We start from the raw sequence: 17,897 nt of genomic DNA, 5'->3' as shown, positions 1-17,897 counted from the left end.
TGCCTGTGATCCATGGGTTGGTTTCTTTTTGCTACAACAGATTGTCAGGTGGAAGCTGAGCTGAGCCAGTGTCACAGGGTAAACTGAGTCTCACCCTGAGATCAGGAACAGGTGGTATGTGGGGTCTAGCTGGGCTCAAGGTGGGGCGCTACGGCCAGTTGAGCATGTGGGATGGCACCTCAAAGTTGGGTTATAGGTCAGAGAAGGGCTAAGAACCCCCAACACTGGCAGATGGGGAGGGGAGGCCAGAGAGAGGCCCCAAGATGGGCCTCAATCAATGACACGTGAATGGCAGTTAGAAAAAAAGGGGGCATTTGGCCAGAAGGGCAGAAACGTCTGCAGGAGCCTGCAGCACTGTTTTATCCTTGTGAAGAGGAGGCACTGCTGCGAGGGGTGGGTGGTTCATGAGCCTGACCCCACCCCACAGGATAGCCCTGTGAAAGGAGGCCCCAGGGTGTAGATTCCAGCTTGTCATGAGGACTCTGGAGCCTGGGAGGCGCAAGTGGTTTGCCATAGGCTGCTAACCTAACAGTTGACAGTTCCAACCCACCCAGTGGCACTGAGGAAGAAAGGCCTGGCGATCTGCTTTCATAAAGATTATGGCCAAGAAGACCCTATGGGACAGTCCTACCCTGGGGTCGCCATGAGTCGGAAACCACTTGGCAGTAGTGGTTTGTGGTTTGGTTTATGAGGACTGCTGAAAAAGCCAACCAGAGTGTTCCCCAAAAGGGAGAAGGGGATTTGGGAAGAGGGAGTCCCAGCCCTGGTGGTATTCCAGGCACAGCTTGTGACTGCCTGTTCATGGGGTGCTGCAGAGGGGAGCCCCGATCTTTAGGTCTCACTCAATTCTGTGCTGTCCAAATTCTTGCTATCCAAACTGCGACAAAAAAACAAGGTTATAGAGCAAGGACTTCACTGGGCTGACCTTCCCATTGTTCTGAGACCTTCTATAGGAGTGCGAAGGGATTATAAGTAGCGTGGTCGGTGGCCTGTATTTTTCACCAGAAAATACTCCCCAGGACCACCCCGACGTGGAACAATTGCTGAGCAGTAAGAAGGAGGCCTGCTGGCATAGTGGTTAAGCTCTCAGCTGCTAACCGAAAGGTCAGCAGTTTGAATCCACGAGTTGCTCCGCAGAAGAAAGATGTGGCAGTCTTGGAAAGATTTCAGCCTTAGAATGGACTCCTCAGCAATGGAATAGATAGAACTTCTGCTGATTCCAAAGCCTACGGGGTCTCCGTCTCTCAAAAAGCCTCCCTCCCACCCTCAGGAGGCAGGGGGAGGGGAATAGAAGGGTCCTGGAGCCCCTGGCTAAAGGAGGAGGGGGGGGCATGCTATTTGAACAAAAGGGGATTGCAGACCCTTTTCCTTTTAAGGGTGGGAGGCGGCATTAATTCGTGCCTGTAAAAACAAATCTCTCCTGTGCAGCCTGGAGGAGACTGCAGGAGGAAAGCTGGCTCTCACACTGCCCGCCAGGCTGCCCTGCCCTGTCTTGCCTCCGGCGGCTCTGGAGTGGATGTGGACCACCTCGGTGGACACAGCCACCAGCAAGGACAGGGAAAGGAAACCAGCCTTTTTATAAGTGGAAGGTCAGCTTGAGGAAGGGGTGAGAAGCCTGGGGTAGGGGGAGGCAGTAAAGGGCCCGCAAACAGATCTCAGCAGCTGCACAGGTCATGTCCCCTAGCATCCCAGACCCTCAGCGAAGCCTGGGTGAGCAGTTCCCTGGGTGGGGGAGAGGAACCGGGTGGGGACGTGGGGGTGTAAAGAGCCAGCCCACCCAGGACCGTGGGTATCCAAGCCTCTGAGAACACCCTCATGTCTGCATATGGAGGAACCTGGGCTCCCAACACCTTTGGAATGGCGGCTCAAGCCCTTGAAAAATATTGCATATAGGGTCTCTTACAAGGTGGAATTCCTTAGGGCATCTGGTCAATGTAGAAGCAACCACAGCAGTGAAGAAAATCAAAGCTGGGCTCCAGTGGAACTAGTCAGGAAGGCCTGGGGCTCAGGGCTGCTCGGGGCTCCTTCCTGGGTGCCCTAAAATCCCAGCACCGCCAGAGCTGGGCCAGCCTCCACCGTCACTGCTGTCCACTCTGAGGCCCTCAGGAGGGAAGCTTGGGCAGGAGCCCAAGTCCAGCAGCTTTCCATCCTTCCCAGATCTGCACAGACCTGGCCTCCACTGGGCCTCCAGGCCTGAGCACTCATGAAGTCAGGCTCACACGCACCCTCTGGCTGAGTCCCCCAGTGCCAGGCAGGGCCAGGAGAGGGGGTGGGAGGATAGGTGCAATCAATCAATCAATTGTAGGCAGCGGTGCGTCAGTGCTGTCTGCTACCTACCTGCCCTGCTACTCCTACTACCTAGCTGCTGATGAGGCTCCTGGGGCCCAGAGAGGGCAGCCACTTGCCAAAGTCACCCCACAGGACCCCCTGAGCTCAAGCACCACCCTTAGAGGTGGGGATGGTGGAGACCAGGGGCCAGTGTGGAGGCCCAGGGGCCTCTGGGCACACAGGGGCACCAGGAAGCTTCAGCAGTCATAAACCATCTCTGACTCCTCTATTTCCCTGCTATTAATAACTTTGGACATGTGATCAGGAGGGACTAATCCCTGGAGAAGGACATCATGCTTGGTAGAGGGTCAGAGAAAAAGAGGAAGACCCTCAACAAGATAGACCGACACAGTGGCTGCAACAAGGGGTCAAATGCAGCACGATTGTGAGGATGGCACAGGACCAGGCAGTGTTACCTTCTGTTGTACTCAGAGTCTCTACGAGTTGGAGCCAGCTCGATGGCACCTAGCAACATTAAATGCTTAGCAGAAGACTGCTTTCCGTCATCCCAATGAGCTGCACTCAGAGGGCCGAACCATCAACAACAGTCCTCCCCCCACATCACTGCAGGAAGGGCCTCCCCAGGTGAGCTCATGCCCCTCACTTAGCACATGGGGAAACTGAGGCCAGGTGGGGCAGCTGTGCCAAGTTTGCGCACGCTCCTCCACCCCAGCTGAATTCAATCCAGTTAATCCCCACTCAGGTCCTAGTACTGTGCCTGGCAAACAAAACCTTCAATGCTGCAGGCAGGTTTCCCAGGAGACGCTTCAGGAGTCGACGCTGAGTGTATGCTGGACACTCAGTGCACGAGGTTTCCGAAGGTGAAGACCTGCCCATCACCAGACATGAGCAGTGTGACCTTGGGTGGGGCATGCCCCCCTTCTGCCTCAGTTTCCTCCCCTGTTCAAGGGCCATCCTATCTGCTCTGGTTGCATTCGAGGCCCTCTCTCGGTCCTGGCTGTGCCCAGGGGTCCCTGCAGCGCATCTCTCCAGGGCCCTGAAGAGGCCAAGACGACAGTACAGCAGCTTTATTTACCAGACTTAGCAGCAAGAATACAGCAGAGGTGGAGCCTGTACAAACAGCCTACCAGGGACTCCAGGACCCTCCCTCCTCACCCTCAGAGCCCAGCCTCCGCCCCACTCCACCCCATCTGAGTGAGGGGCAGTGGGCCGGGCAGGAGGGGCAGGGTAGGCAGGCAGTGCCGGAGTGGGCCTCAGTGCCGGGTCCATGCCTGCCCCGGCCACGGCAGGAGGCGATGCGTGCAGGGCGGTGGGGGAGTGCGGGCGGTGGGCTCACCACACGGAGCACTTGTGGGCAGGGTTCATGGGTGAGTCCTTGGGACAGTGGAAGGCCCGGCCAAACTCCTCGAACTGGGACACACTGCCCAGCACCCTGGGGAGGAAGGGGAGGCTGGGTCCAGCGGCCAGGTGGTCCTCTGCCCCTTCCCGCCCTAGACCCGAGGAGGGAGTGAAGCCAGGCAGGAAGCCAGGCAGGAGGGCAAGAGCGGACCTACCTGTAGTGCTCAGGTGCGTGCTTGTCAGTCAGCACCTGCAGGTAGATGGACTGGGACCGCCGCTTGATGCACCAGTTCTAGGCCCAGGAGGAGAATGGGGTGGAAGAGGGTGAGGCCCAGCAGCCGTGGTCAAGCCCCACCCATGTGGTGCATCCCTCACCGCCCCAAAGGCTATGCGTGAACACCCCCATCAGAAGCCATGGGGCCATCCTCTCCAGAGCAGCAGCTGATGGGACAGTCTGGATCTTCAGTGCTGGGACCGGGCCTGGGTGCTGTGTCCCCCCCGCCCCAGGGCCCCCAGCTCAGCCCCCAACCAGGACCCACCTGAGCGAAGGCGATGAAGAAGAGCTGGTTGTGCGTGTACTTGAGCCGGTGCAGGGGGTGCTCTGGGCCGTGCTCCCGCACCCACTTCTGATAGGCCTGGGGGTGCAGAGAGCACAAGGGGCTGTGCCCACGGAGGGTGACCTAACTCACAGTGCCCTGGGGGATGCCCCTTCTCCTCCTCCACTCCACCCGACCACACCGGCCCTGCAGCCAGCCCCTCAGCCCCGGGGAACGGCTGCCCTCCCCAGCCCAGCTCTATACAGCTGCCGCTAGGATCCCTGCCTGGCCCATCCTTCCCGCACTGTACTCCATATGCAAACCCCAGTCAGGATCCCCACCTCCAGGCAGCCCTCCCCTGCTCTCCCTCCAAATGAAGGCCCTGAGTCCAGCCTCTTCCAGGGACCCTGTGCCCAGCACAGGCATCATCCCACCCCAGGCCAGAGAGTCCCCAGGGGGTAAGAGGGGACCGTTATTTCAGAGCTCTGGTCACTTCCCCACCAGCATCCACCCCTTCCCCACAAGGCCTGGCAGGGATGAGGGCCAGGCATGCTAACTCACATAGTAGGCGAGCTTGAGGCCGCCCATGTCTGCAATGTTCTCACCAAGCGTGTGTTTCCCGTTTACCTGCCGATACAGGAGGAGCCTGGGGCTGCATGGAGCCGGCTAGCTGTCCTCAGGCATGGCCCACTTGCTCTCACCCCTGTCTGCCCTCCTTCCCTTTCCCAGAAGGCCTTCCTTCCACATGCACCGTGAGTCTTCCTGAACACGTTCCTGCACCCACGTGAGTGTGCAGAGAAGCCCGTGTGAACACATATCGGGATATCTGCAGGGACCTGGTATGGGATCTGTTTGCACACACTCATGTGTGCATGTGGTGTGCGTGCTCCCGGCCGGTGCCCAGTGGCCTTCGTGCCCAAAGGGCGAGGGGGCTAACCCGCTGGTTGTAGACGGTGAAGTTGTCATAGAGGCGGACGATGCACTCAGCCTTGCGCAGGAAGCGGCTGTAGGAGGCCTCTGTCCACCAGTGCAGCAGGTTCCCCGAGCGGTCGTACTGGCCCCCTGTGGCAGTGGGAGGGGGTAAGCTGGGCACCAAGTCCTGCCCCTACTTGCCCACCAGCCAGTAGGGACAGCACCCACCCCCCACATCCCCACCTAGGCCCCCAAGGCCTCACCCCAGTCATCGTAGCCATGAGTCAGCTCGTGCCCGATGATGGTGCCAATACCGCCGTAGTTCAGAGACCTGGGTCCAGGGCAGCAGCAGCAGGCTCAGCCCCCAGTGTCTGTGGGAGCCCCCACTGCTGCCCAGGTCCCAAGACACCTCCACCCCCACAGGCTGGGAGGTGGCCAGGGAGGCCACAGCGGGGGCCACATGGCCCTGGGGCACCCACGCCTGAGCTTTCTCGGGAGGCATGTAAAAGGGGCCGGCAACACCTGTCCAGCTGCCTTCTAAGAAGTACCACCTTATGGAGCTGGGGGCAGGGCTGGACGGAGACTGAAGCACCAAGAGGGCTGGCCTCCTTACCGCTAGGGTGACTCTCTTTGGAAACACCTAAACAAGCCACAGGCAAGGTACTGAGGACAGGGAATAGGATGTCGGAAACAAAACACACGTTTTTCTAAATAATCCAGGGCGATGTAGAACTCTGGAGACCAGGGTCACTGCTGTTATGATTCGTGGGCCCAGAAAAAGGTGCATGGGGCCCCCAGCCCAACTCGGAGCAGTCTGACAGCACCACCCACCCAACACAAGGCCTGCTGTCAGGCCCAGCCCCTCAGCGGCTCTCCATCACCCCCATACTTACTGAGGGAAGTCAGGGTCATACAGTGTGGGCTGCAGAATGCCTGCGGGGAACACTGCAGGGGGGCGTAGCCAGAGTCAGACCTGTCCCCTTCTCAGGCCCCGCCCCTTGCCCAGGACATCCACCCCACCCCCTACCTGCCTTACCCATCTGATTCTTGTTGGGTAGATAGTAGGCGTTGAGCGCCTGTGGGGGGAGCAGCCACCTGTGGAGGGTGTCTGGGTTGGCTGGGTGAACCATACCCCTCCTCTACTGCCCCCTCCTCCCTGAAGACTGCCCTGGGCCCCGCCCACAACCGCCTTCTGAGGGTGCATCTGGGCCTCTCCCAGGCTGGGCCCCCACCCGGCCACCCCATCCCCTCCCTGCGCAGGCCCAGCTGCCCCCACGCCAGCCTCCCGGCCTCAGTGAGGAGCCCCTCCCCCCGTGGCACTGCCTGGTGTCCCCCAGAGCCAGCGGGCACCCACGTGGACTTGTCCACCTCCTGCCGGATCTTCTTAACCGAGAGCTGGATGCTGAAACGGATGCTGTTCAAGATGTTCTTGAAGTAGGTCTTCTCGTGGACCTCGAACTGCAGAGGCAGGCCAGAGCCAAGCTGGGGTGGGCTGTCTGGCCGGCAGGCCTGCGCCCACCTATGGTTGGTTAGCTGGGGCCAAGGCCCCTCCCCCGCATCCTGGAGCTTGGTTGCCCTGGGGGTCTTGGCCAAGGGCAGGGAGGCCAGGACGGCAGACGGGAGGACACGCCCACCTCATACTCCTTGTCCACGGCCTCAGGCTTGAGCAGGAAGTCCGGGTAGCCAACCATCACCATCATGTACTGGAGCTGTAGGTGAGAGGAGAGGTGTTCAGCTCTAGGTGTGTGGTCAGGTCGGGGAGAGCAGAGGGCTGACGTCAACTCCACCCACAAGACAGCCATCTTTGTTTTCTCCTCTTTCTCCCCAGCTCCCAGCACAGAGCTGACGCTCAGTATGTGTTTGCAGAAGCAAAAAGAAATAGATGGGAGGAGTGCCCCCCCACCTTGGCCCGGGCAGCTGCCTTGGTCTCGGCGTCCATCCAGTCCAGCTCCTCCAGGCGCTGACCCAGGATGTACTTGATGTCTTCCACCAGCTGCTGCACCTGCAGGTCAGGGGTCAGGGATCAAAGGTCAGCCTAGGGAGCTTAGATCTGGGTCCAGGGCAGGGAGCTCGCCTAACCATTCAGCACCACTTTCTGAGCCCAGTGTTTGGCACTGGGCACCAAAGGAAGACCTTGGAGGTGGGGATCCAAGCCCTGCCCACCCCAACAATAAGCTCCCAGTCTGGAAGGGGGCAGATGGCCCTAAGACCAGGCCCGCGAAGTGTGGCAGAGAAGGGCAGCGCGGGGTGGGGCTCAGCTCGGAGGGCCTCCTGTGCCAGACAGGCCAGGGAGACTTTCTGGGGGAGGAGGCCTGGTAAGGAATGGCCTGGAGCCTCAGAGGGGGCTCAGCCTGGTGCCCTAGCTGCAGGGTGATATGTTGGCACTGAGCCCACACCCAGCTCAGCACTCCCGCCCCACCCCAAATCCTGGGCAGCCTGACCTTGGCCTTGCTGGCGGCTGAGAAGTGCTCATGGACAAAGAGGGCGCCAAGTGCCATGCCAAAGTGGCGGTTGGCCTGGCCCAGGCAGACTCGAGCCAATTCCTGTGGCTTGTCACTGCCCTCCATCTCTCGCGCCAGCTCGTGCAGTGCTTCTCGGAATGGCGGAGACAGGTGCTCGCTCAGGACCACCACCACACGCCACACCAGGTAGTTGTGCAGGATCCTGGGGCCGGGGATACAGGTGGGTGCCCAGACAGGCCCCCGCGCACGGGCCCATCCACCCTGCCCCTCCAGTCTGGGGCTGGTCCCAGCATCCAATAGCACCCACAAAAGAACCAGAGAAATTGCAGGGATGCGAGGCTGAGCCTGGAGTGGACCAGGCCCAAGTCAAGGAAGAGAGCAGGGTCCGCACACAGCAGGGCACACTTCTACCACCAAGCAGAGCCCCGGATGCTGATGGGCCAAGGCCCAGCATTGTTCCCTGACTTGCTACAGGGTGGGGAGGGCACTCAGGGGTGACCATGCCTTGGAGCCAGCCTTGAGGGCCTCTGATCCTCCCATGGTGGATGTAGACCAGGGAGGCTCTCCCCAAGGCGGCCCTGGGCAAGAGGAGGCAGAGCAGCGGCCCCACCTCCCCTTTCTGATGCCCACCTACTCAGGCCTCCCAATCCCCAGGTGATGAAACTGCATCCCAGGAGGCTCAGCACCCTGCCCAGGCTCTTGGAGAGCAGGGGCCACAGCCAGGGGTCTGGGCTCCCATTCTAGTGCTCCTCCCCAGCATGGCTACTGGACGGAGGCGGAGATGAGAAGTGAAAGCTCACCAAGCAGACCGGATTCGGGAGTCTGGGCAGGGACTGGCGGCCAGATGGGCAGGGTGGGTGGCTGGCAGCCGTACCTGCGGGGCGTGGAGCGGATGAGCTGGGACACCTGCTGCATGTAGTCCGTGGCCAGCAGCACCACCTCTTCATCCTCCGAGAAGTTCTCCTGGAAGATCTGGTCCAGCAGCCACTTCCACCGCAGCTGTGGGCCATCAAGGACAGGGACAGTAAGGCAGGGAGGGGCGGGCAGGACAGGCAGGGCACAAGAGTCCATGGCCCCAGAATGCCTTGCCTGTGTCTGGGGTGAGGGTGACCAGGGGTCCCAGGACCAATGCCCCTCTCTGCCCCCCCCCACCCCCCAGGCAGGGCCACACTCACATGAGGCGTGATCTTCTGCAGCTGCCCCAGCGTCACCTTGTTGTACATGGAGCTGACGTCTCGCCGGAGGTCATCATACTCTGACACGGTGATCTGGGAGTGGAGATGGGAGTTGACCCCAGCCCAGCCCATGGCTCCTGTCCCCTAGCCCCACCTGCTCACATTGGCCAGCTGCTGCTCCAGCTGCACGATCTCCTGGGCCTTCTGCTCCACAGCATCGGCACCCAGTAACCTGAGCAGACGCTCCATGAACACACGGTAAGCCGCCAGGATCTGCGCCAGGGGAGGGGTGTTACCAGTGGGGGCCAAGCTCGGCCATCCTGGAGCCCCAGGCCTCCCAGCAACCCCAGCTCAGGCCTGGGCACCTTCTCGCTCTCCTCATCCTGGGCTAGGTAAAGGGTTCTCTCCGGCAGGGTGAGCCCATCCTGGTCAATCTAGGGAGAAGACAGGGTTAGAGACCACCATACTAAACCAAAAAACCAAACCCAGTGCCGTTGAGTCGATTCCGACTCGTAGCGACCCTATAGGACAGAGTAGAACCGCCCCATAGAGTTTTCCAAGGAGCGCCTAGAGGATTCAAACTGCCTACTCTTTGGTTCGCAGCCGTAGCACTTAACCACTATGCCACCAGGGTTTCCACCACCATACTGGGTCCCCCCATATAGACTGCACCCCACTCAAAGGCCCATGTAGAGGGCACACAGACATCCATTGTCACAGCCCCAGGAGCACAGACACTGGTCCCTACCCCATCCAGAGAACTGGCTGCAGCCCCCATCCCTGGCGGGCCTAGGCTGGCGGAACCAGGAGGTGCCTCGCCGTCACAACTCCTTACCCTGAAAGCCTCCACTTTTCCCCCCTGTGAGGGGCGCTCACCGAGCCGCACTGAGAATGGGGGCTCCGGGCGTTCCGGGGCAGCCCCGGCCCCCGCAGGCCTCCGCCGGGCCTGGCAGGCCTCGGGAGCCCCTCCCTCCGCGCTCCACCCCGCCAGAGCGTGGTAATTGCGGCCCCCGCGGCTCGGCTAAACACCGCGATTACTCAAGGAAATTACTTGCGCCCTCCTCCCGCGCTCGGCCCGCGCCCTCCTCTGCGCGCCCCGGCTCCCGCGGCGGCCCGCAGGACCGGGGCCTGCGTGCGGGCCGAGGAGCCGGTCCCCCAGCACTCACGCGGATGACGTAGCGCGAGGAATTCCTGTCGTCCAGGCTGACCGTGAGGGAGAAGAGCGCGGCGGCGCTGTACACGCCCTGCGCCTTGTACAGCAGTCGGTTGAGGTCCCAGTGCGCCGCGGCCCCCACGCGCTCGGCCGCCCCGCCCAGGTCCCAGCCGCCGCAGTCCTCGATGACCTCGAGCATGGGCCGCGGGCCCAGCCGCTCGATCTCGCGCATGTCGAGGCACGAGCGGAAGAAGGCGCGCACCTTGCGCTGGGCCGCGCCGCCAGGGCCGCCCCCGGGCCGAGCCAGCAGGCGCTGCAGACGCTCCTCGTTCTGCTCGCCGATGGCCGCGATGGTGCCGTAGGTGAGCTTGTCGTCTGGGATAGCGTGGCGCCGCAGCCAGCCACCGCACGCGAACGAATAGAAGTCCTGGCATGGGTCTATGCTGGCGTCTAAGTTGGCGGCCAGGAAGCGGGCGGCGCGCGCGAAGGCCTTGCGCTCGGGGCAGCCCTCCGGGCAGGCGCTACCGCCAGCCGCGCCCGGGCCCAGGTACTTAAGCGCCAGCATGGCGGCCAGGATGGCGCAGAGGCCGGCGGCGAACACCAGCCACGAAAGCAGGCATACCTCTCGCCGGTTCCAGCGCGGTAGCCCGGCCCGGGCCCCGGCTGCGCCCCGCCCGGTGCCCAGCGGGAAGCCGGGGGGCAGCGAGGCCCCGCGCGCGCCCCCAGCACCGCACCGGCTCACGTACTTGACCTCCTGGAACTCGTCGTAGTGCGCCGTCATCGAGTATGGGGCTTCCATGGCGCTTCGGCCGCCACCCTGAGATTCTGGACGCTCTCGGGAGACTACTTGAGGCACCTGACAGCCGGCTTCCTCGCGGGCCTCCGCATGGCCCTCGGGTCGCCCCTGTGGGAAGGGCGGGCCCAGGCTTAGAAATCCGACGGATCCCACAGAGCCACAAGAAGGCACAGGTCTAGGTCCGCAGGCTGGGGACCACCCCGGGTCCCCAACCGCGGGCCTGGTGCCAGGCCTCCCTCTGCCACTCTAGGAATGTAGAAAGGAGAGGCCGCAGAGTGGCCACCCTCTTTCGCGTGCACAGTCCGCGTCCTTTAACATTCGTCCGTCTCCCGGAACACACGTTCGGCCCGCTGGGTTAGGAGACTCCCTATACAAAACAGAGGACACCGGGCACGGGCCTGGCACGTAGTAGGCCTTCAATGAAAGGCGACCCGAGACCTGCTGCAGCCAAAGCCGAGTGGGGGAGGGGAGGAGATCGGAGAAGGCAGAAAGGAGGTATGATCAGGGAACGTCTATGCGGACCCTGAAGCCACCTGCGGCATAGCTGCATCTTCGGCTTCCCAGTTTGGGGCCTAGACACACAAGGAAGCGACCAAAGAACCAAACTTTGCCCTGGGGGATCCCCGCAGGGCCTCCGCAACCTCGTCCCCTGCGCCTTCTGCTGAATGGCCCCAATGCCTACCTGCCTCTTCTCCAAGCGGCCCGCGCCATGCGGCCCAGTGCCAGGAAGGCACCCCCGACGGCCCCAGCGGAGAACCGGGACCAGTTCCGTTCCCTGCCCCGGGCCACTCCCGGCTTCAACAGGTTCTCCCCAGAACCCAAACTTGGGCGAAGTTTCCCCCCCGGCGCGGAGCGAGCTGGTCTGACGCGCCCGGGGCCCTGGGCGCCGAGCCTCCCGCGCCTTGCCGGTCTCCGCAGCCCGCCGAGCCTGAAAGCCGAGCCCGGGAGTCGCCGCCGCAGCCGGAGCCGCGAGGACGCAGACAAAGCCGGGAGGCTCGGTTCAGGGCCGCGGAGGAGGTGACCGCGGCGGCAGCGGGCTGCGGCGCCACTTACCCGGCAAGTGCGCTCATGGGCTGGATGGCCGCGGAGCAGGGTCCGGGCCGAGCCGGAGCCGAGCCCGGAGCGGAGCGGGGCGGGCGGCCGCTCTCTCCGTGCGCCCGCCGCTCCTCGCCGCCGAACCGCGCCGCCCGCCGGCCCCGAGGGAGGGGGCGCGCCGGCGGCTCCACCCTCCTCCGCCAGCCCCCCGCACCCCTCCTCTGCCTGCTTCCCTCTCCGCTACCTGTCAGTTCGGCTGCAGCGCGCGGGCAGGGAGGCGGCCGCGAGTACAAGAGCCCGAGGGTCCCTAGGCAATCTCCAGCCTCGGGGACTCCGGGGCCGCCGCGTCCCGAGAGAAAGGGCAGCTGCCACTCCCGGGAGGGGGATCCCCTCTGATCCGGTGTCCCACTGGGAGCCGCCCACCTGGCCCTCCCTGAAGGGACTGAGGCTGGATATTAGGAGGCGCGCGAGAGGCCCAGCCGAGTCTCAGGACCTGAGTACAGCCCAGAGAGGACTCCAGGAGGCTAAGGCTGCGTGGAAGTCGTGCCTGTACCGCGCGGCCCGCCGGGCGCCGCGGGCCTTCCATAAGTGGCCCTACTGCCCTCCTTTTTCACCCCGCCCCCGCCAGGCCTCCACAAGGGCTCTGGGTTTTGGTCCGCCCGGTTCCCCCTTCACTCGGTTCTGGAGCGGGAAGAACAGTAGGGGCTGCCGCAGGAGGGGCCTCAGGGGCTGAGTCAGCCCCACCCCCATCTCTGGCCCAGGTGGAAAGAAGAGAGCTAGAGAGCAATGAGAGAGTCCTCCCCGCTGGCGACAGGGGAGGGAGGGGACCCGCCCACTCTCCCAGCAGCCCTCGGCCCTCAGCGGGGCTCTGGTGGGCGTCAGGCTCGGCAGGGGACTGCGAATTTCTCCACCCACTCCTTTTTCTGGGACCCTAGAGGGCAGGGCTTGGCTGACCGCTGTACCCTTAGGGGCCTGTCCCCCGGGGCTCAGAAACTCTGGGTTTCTTAGATGGATGATACTGTTTCAGCAGTCCCGGCTTTCTCTGCCCGGCTTCCTCCATCAGGGCCCCTAGGAGAAGACCCCATAGCATCAGTCTGGCAAACTGGCCCAAACAATTTTTGACACGGCCATGGAGCCCCATCTGATAAAAGCCATGGGTCACAGGGTCCCTCAATCTGTTCCCCTGCCCTGGGGCTACTCATCAGCGCAGCTACTGGGCCCCTGGCCCAAGGGCCACCTGCCATTCGCTTTTGCCGATCCTCTGCCTGTTTTTCCTTCCATCTCTGCTTCTAAGTCCTCACTCTGGAATCTCTCTGCTTCCATCTCTGGCCATCTCAGGGTTGTCTTCTGCCCCATGCATTCTTCCTGGCCCGATTAATCTTCCAAGGAGAGGGAGAATTATGGAAAACGTGGAGATTCCATGAAGGGGGAGGGGAGGGCAGGGCGGTGGCAAAGTGGCTCTTTGTGCTTTTTAATCTGCATTTTTCCCCCAACGCTCCTCTCCAGGAGGATAATTTTCCAGCCTTTTCAGGCCCTGATTGGTATCATTTCTCCAACAATGACAGCTTTTATTTTCCCCGAAATGAATGCCGTGAAATTTCCAAGAAATATAAAAATGGATATTGTCTCAGGGAGCCGCTTTCCTCCCGACAAACATGCTTCCCCAGGGACTCCTGCTCTGGCCGCTGCACCCCTACTCCCTGGGCCCTCCACCCTTGCTCCCTCCTTCCTCCCACCATCCTTCTCAGGGCCTTGTGGCCATTGATCTGTTCATCTCTGTTGACTCCCAGCCAGGTAGTCCTGCCTGCCTGGCTGGGCCTCCCCTGCTCTGAATGTTGAGCTGCTCATCATCCCCCCACCGAACACCATGAGGCTTCCGGCCTGACCCCAGCCCTGAGAGCAACAACCAGGGCCCACTGAGCTGACTCGGGATTGGACCCACTGAGTCCTGTGCACCCTACAGCCCACCAACAGAGTGGCCCTCCTCTTTGGCTCTTCGTCCCTCTCAGAAAGGGAAGTCTAGGCTGGGAGGAGTGGAGGGCATCAGCGTCTGGCCTTCAGCTACCCTCACTCATTTTTCCAGGTTTCCAGGCCTCCTCCACCCGCTTCCAATTGTCAAGGTGACCCCATGACTGATGAGCGAGAGGATGACACGGTACACTCAGCCAAGTCCTGAGTGAGTCTATGGTTGGCCAGCCAAGGAAGGGTGGGCACTGGCCAGAGCTGCCATGGAAAGAGGCCTGGGACAGGGGTGGGGCAAGGGGTTGGAGGAGGGGAGAGGCAAGGGCCAGAGGGGAGGGCTTTGGGAGCCCACTCTCTGCCTCCTCCCTGGCAGGGGCCAGATCCCACCGACCAGATTTGGTGGGGTATCACTGGGTCTGGGCTGCATTCTCCTGAGGGGCTGAACCCCTATCCTTGCCTCAGCATGTCTGTAAGGAGTCTGCTGTGAGAGCTACAATGTCCCCCACCCTCCCATAGATCCTGCCCACCCACCAGCCCCCATTCCCCTCACCTGCCAATTCTACAAGTCTTCTGTGCCCTGAAAAACAATCCCCCAAACTAGCTTCCTGTCCGCCTGGCCTCCCAGAGCGCATCCCATCTATTATTCACAGCGCAAAATGGATTTTTAATTTGAGAAATGAAATGACTTTCCCAAGTGGCTGGGATGGCAGATGGGTGGGGGGAAGGCCAGAGCTGCGGGGCGGCCCCTCAGTGCTGACTCAGGTTCTTGTTGGAAAGTTGGGTGCCCACATCAGATCTGGGGGGACACAAAAGGCCCCTGTACCACACCCCGCATCTATATGCCTCCACTCTGTCCTGCTGTGAATGACCAGATGGGCTGAGGGGAGCTGTTCTGTCCTGCCTTAGCACCCCCATGCCAGAGGGCATGCTCCGGGCCAGGCCGAGGTGGGGTGGGAGGTGGGTGGTTGTCAGACTCTTCCATCCACCTGCTTTCAGATCCCTGAGCTGTGGGGGCAGCTCTTGGGCTCCTTAGCATGGGCCATGTCCCCACTCACTTCCTGGCTCGCCTTGGTCCCAGCTTCACAGTCGCACCTTACCAGGTCCAGGCACCCAGCTTAGCTCCTCTGGAAGATTCTGATACCTTCTATGCCCACTCTGGCCTGGATGACTCCTCACTGGCCTCCAGCTTCCAGCCTTGCCCTCCTTATTCCTCAGGATAAATTGCAGGCATTTTAACGTGGCCCATAAGGCAGTAGCCTCTTTCTTGTCTGCCCTTCTCTGCCCTTCTTTCTCTGCCTGTCTCCCCACCCACTCTCTCTCGCTGTCCTCTGGTCTCCGTGATCTACGTTTATTTCCCAGAACATAGCTGGCTCTCTGTCTCACCTCAGGGCCTTAGCACTGGCTGTTCCTGCTGCCTGGAACACTCTAACTCTTACCTCTTCCGTTGGCCAGTTGCCAGTCATCCATCTGGGAGCTAGGGAGTCAGCCTCCCCTGTCTGGGCAGGTGCTGCCTCCATGCGGTGGGGCGGCTGGCCCTGACAACACAGCGAATATCTTGGGAGCAAAGTCTCCGGTGATGGCCCCTGCTCTTCCTGTATCCCCACAAGGATAGGCATCTGATGAGCATGGAAAGATTGCCTGAGGGCTGTGATCAGGTGACTGAAATCCCTGCGTGAAGTATCCCTGGGTCCAGGCTTGTACCAGGCCTAGCATCCCACCTGCTAACCAGCTCCAGGCTCTTGGATCCCAGACAAATCTTTCCTTGACTCTGTGGAGAACCAGAGGACAAGAGGGCTATTCTGCCCCCTCTTTTCCTTCTTACTTCCATTGTCCTTATCCCTGAGGCTGGCTGCCATGCCCACTGGACACATACTCTTGATCCCACTGTGAGAACATGTCCACCCCACAGACCACACTATCCATCCCATTGTTCACACATGTCCATCCCCACTGTACACTCTCCATCCCCACCATGCACACCCCCATCCCCACTGCACACTCTCCATCCCACTGTCCACAGTCCCCATCCCACTGCATACTCTCCACCCCACTGTGTACACTCTCCATCCCACTGTGTACACTCTCCCTCCCACTGTGCACACTGCATCCCCACCGTGCACACTCTCCATCCCCACCATGCACATGCTCTATCCCCACTGTGCACACTCTCCATCCCACTGCACACTCTCCATCCCCACTGTGCACACTCTCCGTCCCACTGTGCACACTCTCCCTCCCACTGTGCACACACTGCATCCCCCCTGTGCACACTCTCCATCCCAGCCATGCACATGCTTTATCCCCACTGTGCACACTCTGCATCCCCACCGTACACACTCTCCATCCTACTGTGCAAACACTCTATCTTGATATTTATTTTACACAAAGAAGTTATGAATGCCTTTTTAACCTTTTGGTCTCACAGAAGTGTGTAGAGTCCAAGCGTGTGGAGTCCCTCTCAGCCCTCCCCCCGAGGTGAGCTCCGCGACCCCTTCTGCATAGCCTTTGGACCCAGGTGCACATTTGGTTTAATTGTCTGTTTATTTTAATAGGTGGGCATTTCCAGATGTCCTGTTGGATGCCCTGCTTCCTCCTGTAGCTCCTGTGTGAGGTCCTTCCTCATCACTACCCTCAGGCCTATGCTGGCCTTTCCCACCCCACACAGCAGGCCTCAGCATAGCTATGTCAGGGTTTGTCACTATCCATGACTGAGGGGCACGGAGGGTGCCAAACCCGCACCTACTGCTCTCCAAATCCTAAGCCTTGTCCTGGAGTCCTGCCTTTCAGCCTCCCTCACTGGGTCCTTCTCCTTCCTAACCCCTGGATGCTGTGCCCAGGTGTGGGCAGCAGCTCCTACACTGCTATCCTGCCCCAGGACCCACCTGTCCCTCCCACGGTCTCTAGCCCCTCTCCTACCAAAGCTCCCTTCACTCCAAACCCACCTCATCTGTAACTTTTCTTTTTCCTCTAACCCTCCTCTGTCAGGGTCAAGTTTATTGGGTCTCAGCCTTGGAATCTATCTGGCCTCTCCTCTCCTTTCCATCCCTCCCCTGTCTCCAAATCCCAGCCCTTAGCTCTCCCTTCCTTACTGAAGGGAGCATTCTCAACCCCTTGCCCCCCTCACCCTAGGTGCACTGCTGTCCTGCCTATACACCTCCTGAGTCTGGCCCAGCCCCGCTTTGCCATCTTCCCCGAAAGCCCACTGGATGTAGGTGCAACCCACCTCTGCACCTGCATTCAAGCCATAACCTCTGCCCGGGCTGGACTGAATGGAACAAGCCCAGCTCTTGACCCCATGGCTGTGGCTGCCAGTGTCCCAGGAATGGCAGCAAACCTGTATGGAGCACTTCAGGGCACTGCGTTGTGTTGGGCCCTATGCAGCCTGCCCCACTCTGAGTTCTCCCAGGAGGGAACCCATTACTGGCCCCAATTTGCAGAGGAAGGAACTGACGCCCAGAGAGGGAGAGAGCATTGCCGGTGTTCACCGGCTAATAAGTATTGAGGCTGAGATTAGAGCTCATGTGTGCTGCACTTAGAACCCCAGGGACATGCGCCCAGGATCTGGGAGGGAATGGTCAGCTCTGCAGGGCAGGCAGGACGCTGGGGGACCCAAGCAATGCAATATAGAGCCAGGGCCCAGCTGTGACCGCAGGGCCAGGGCCTGTGTGGAGGGAGGTGAATCAGGGTGGGACAGGGAGGTAGGCAGGTGTCTGGACTGACCTTGCCTGGATGCCTTGGAGGGACCTCAGGGCTGCAGCTGGAGCCTCTGCCTCCCTTCCTAGGACAGATGTCCCTGCCTCTGAGAGACCTTCCTGGATGTCCCTGTCTGAAGCATTCCCGTCATTTGTCCTGCGTACTTCCTGTACGGCATTGTCCCCACCTGACATTCTCCTGTGACTTGGCTCTTTTCATTTTCCCCCTGCCCCACCTTCCTGCCCAGCCTGAGTGGCAGGGACTTGGGGGTAGCCAGCTTGGAGAGCCAAATTTGGGTGGTGGCAATGGGGGGCAGGGAGGAGAGGCGAGGGGCCTTGGGCTCTGACAGCCGGGCTCCTTGGGCTCACATTTGATGGGCAGGCAGGAAAGGCACCTCGGCTCCTGCTGCAAGATGCAAATAAAGCTGAGGGGACTGGGGGCAGGAAGGTGGTCCCTAGAGCCTATGGCACCCCTGTCAGGGGCACCATGGCCCATTGAGACCATGGAGGGTGGCTTGAGATAGGCAGAGCCCAGAGCCTCACTGGG

The 17,897-nt window shown here is 61.1% G+C and overlaps 1 protein-coding gene across 2 annotated transcripts; it reads right to left on the bottom strand.

Annotated features, from left to right (window-relative positions):
- Positions 1-3,621: 3,621 nt before the first annotated feature.
- ECEL1 (endothelin converting enzyme like 1) lies at positions 3,622-10,664 on the bottom strand. Of its 2 annotated transcripts, none has more exons than XM_064287409.1 (17): positions 9,879-10,664; positions 9,078-9,146; positions 8,875-8,985; positions 8,713-8,805; positions 8,412-8,536; positions 7,517-7,739; positions 6,979-7,077; positions 6,710-6,784; positions 6,430-6,533; positions 6,112-6,170; positions 5,969-6,020; positions 5,339-5,406; positions 5,101-5,225; positions 4,725-4,790; positions 4,167-4,262; positions 3,843-3,919; positions 3,622-3,721 (listed from the first exon to the last, which is right to left on the bottom strand). In XM_064287409.1, exons 1-17 carry the CDS (start codon positions 10,662-10,664, stop codon positions 3,622-3,624), a joined length of 2,328 nt encoding a protein of 775 aa, XP_064143479.1. The 2 variants fall into 2 exon arrangements, with proteins under 2 accessions (XP_064143479.1, XP_023413462.2); XM_023557694.2 differs by having other exon boundaries at positions 6,436-6,533.
- Positions 10,665-17,897: the final 7,233 nt, after the last annotated feature.

Source organism: Loxodonta africana, chromosome 6 (assembly GCF_030014295.1).
Source record: "Loxodonta africana isolate mLoxAfr1 chromosome 6, mLoxAfr1.hap2, whole genome shotgun sequence".
In the NCBI taxonomy this organism is placed as follows: Eukaryota; Metazoa; Chordata; class Mammalia; order Proboscidea; family Elephantidae; genus Loxodonta; species Loxodonta africana.
Note: the sequence above shows the minus strand (reverse complement) of the source record. Positions and strands in the feature narration are given on the sequence as shown.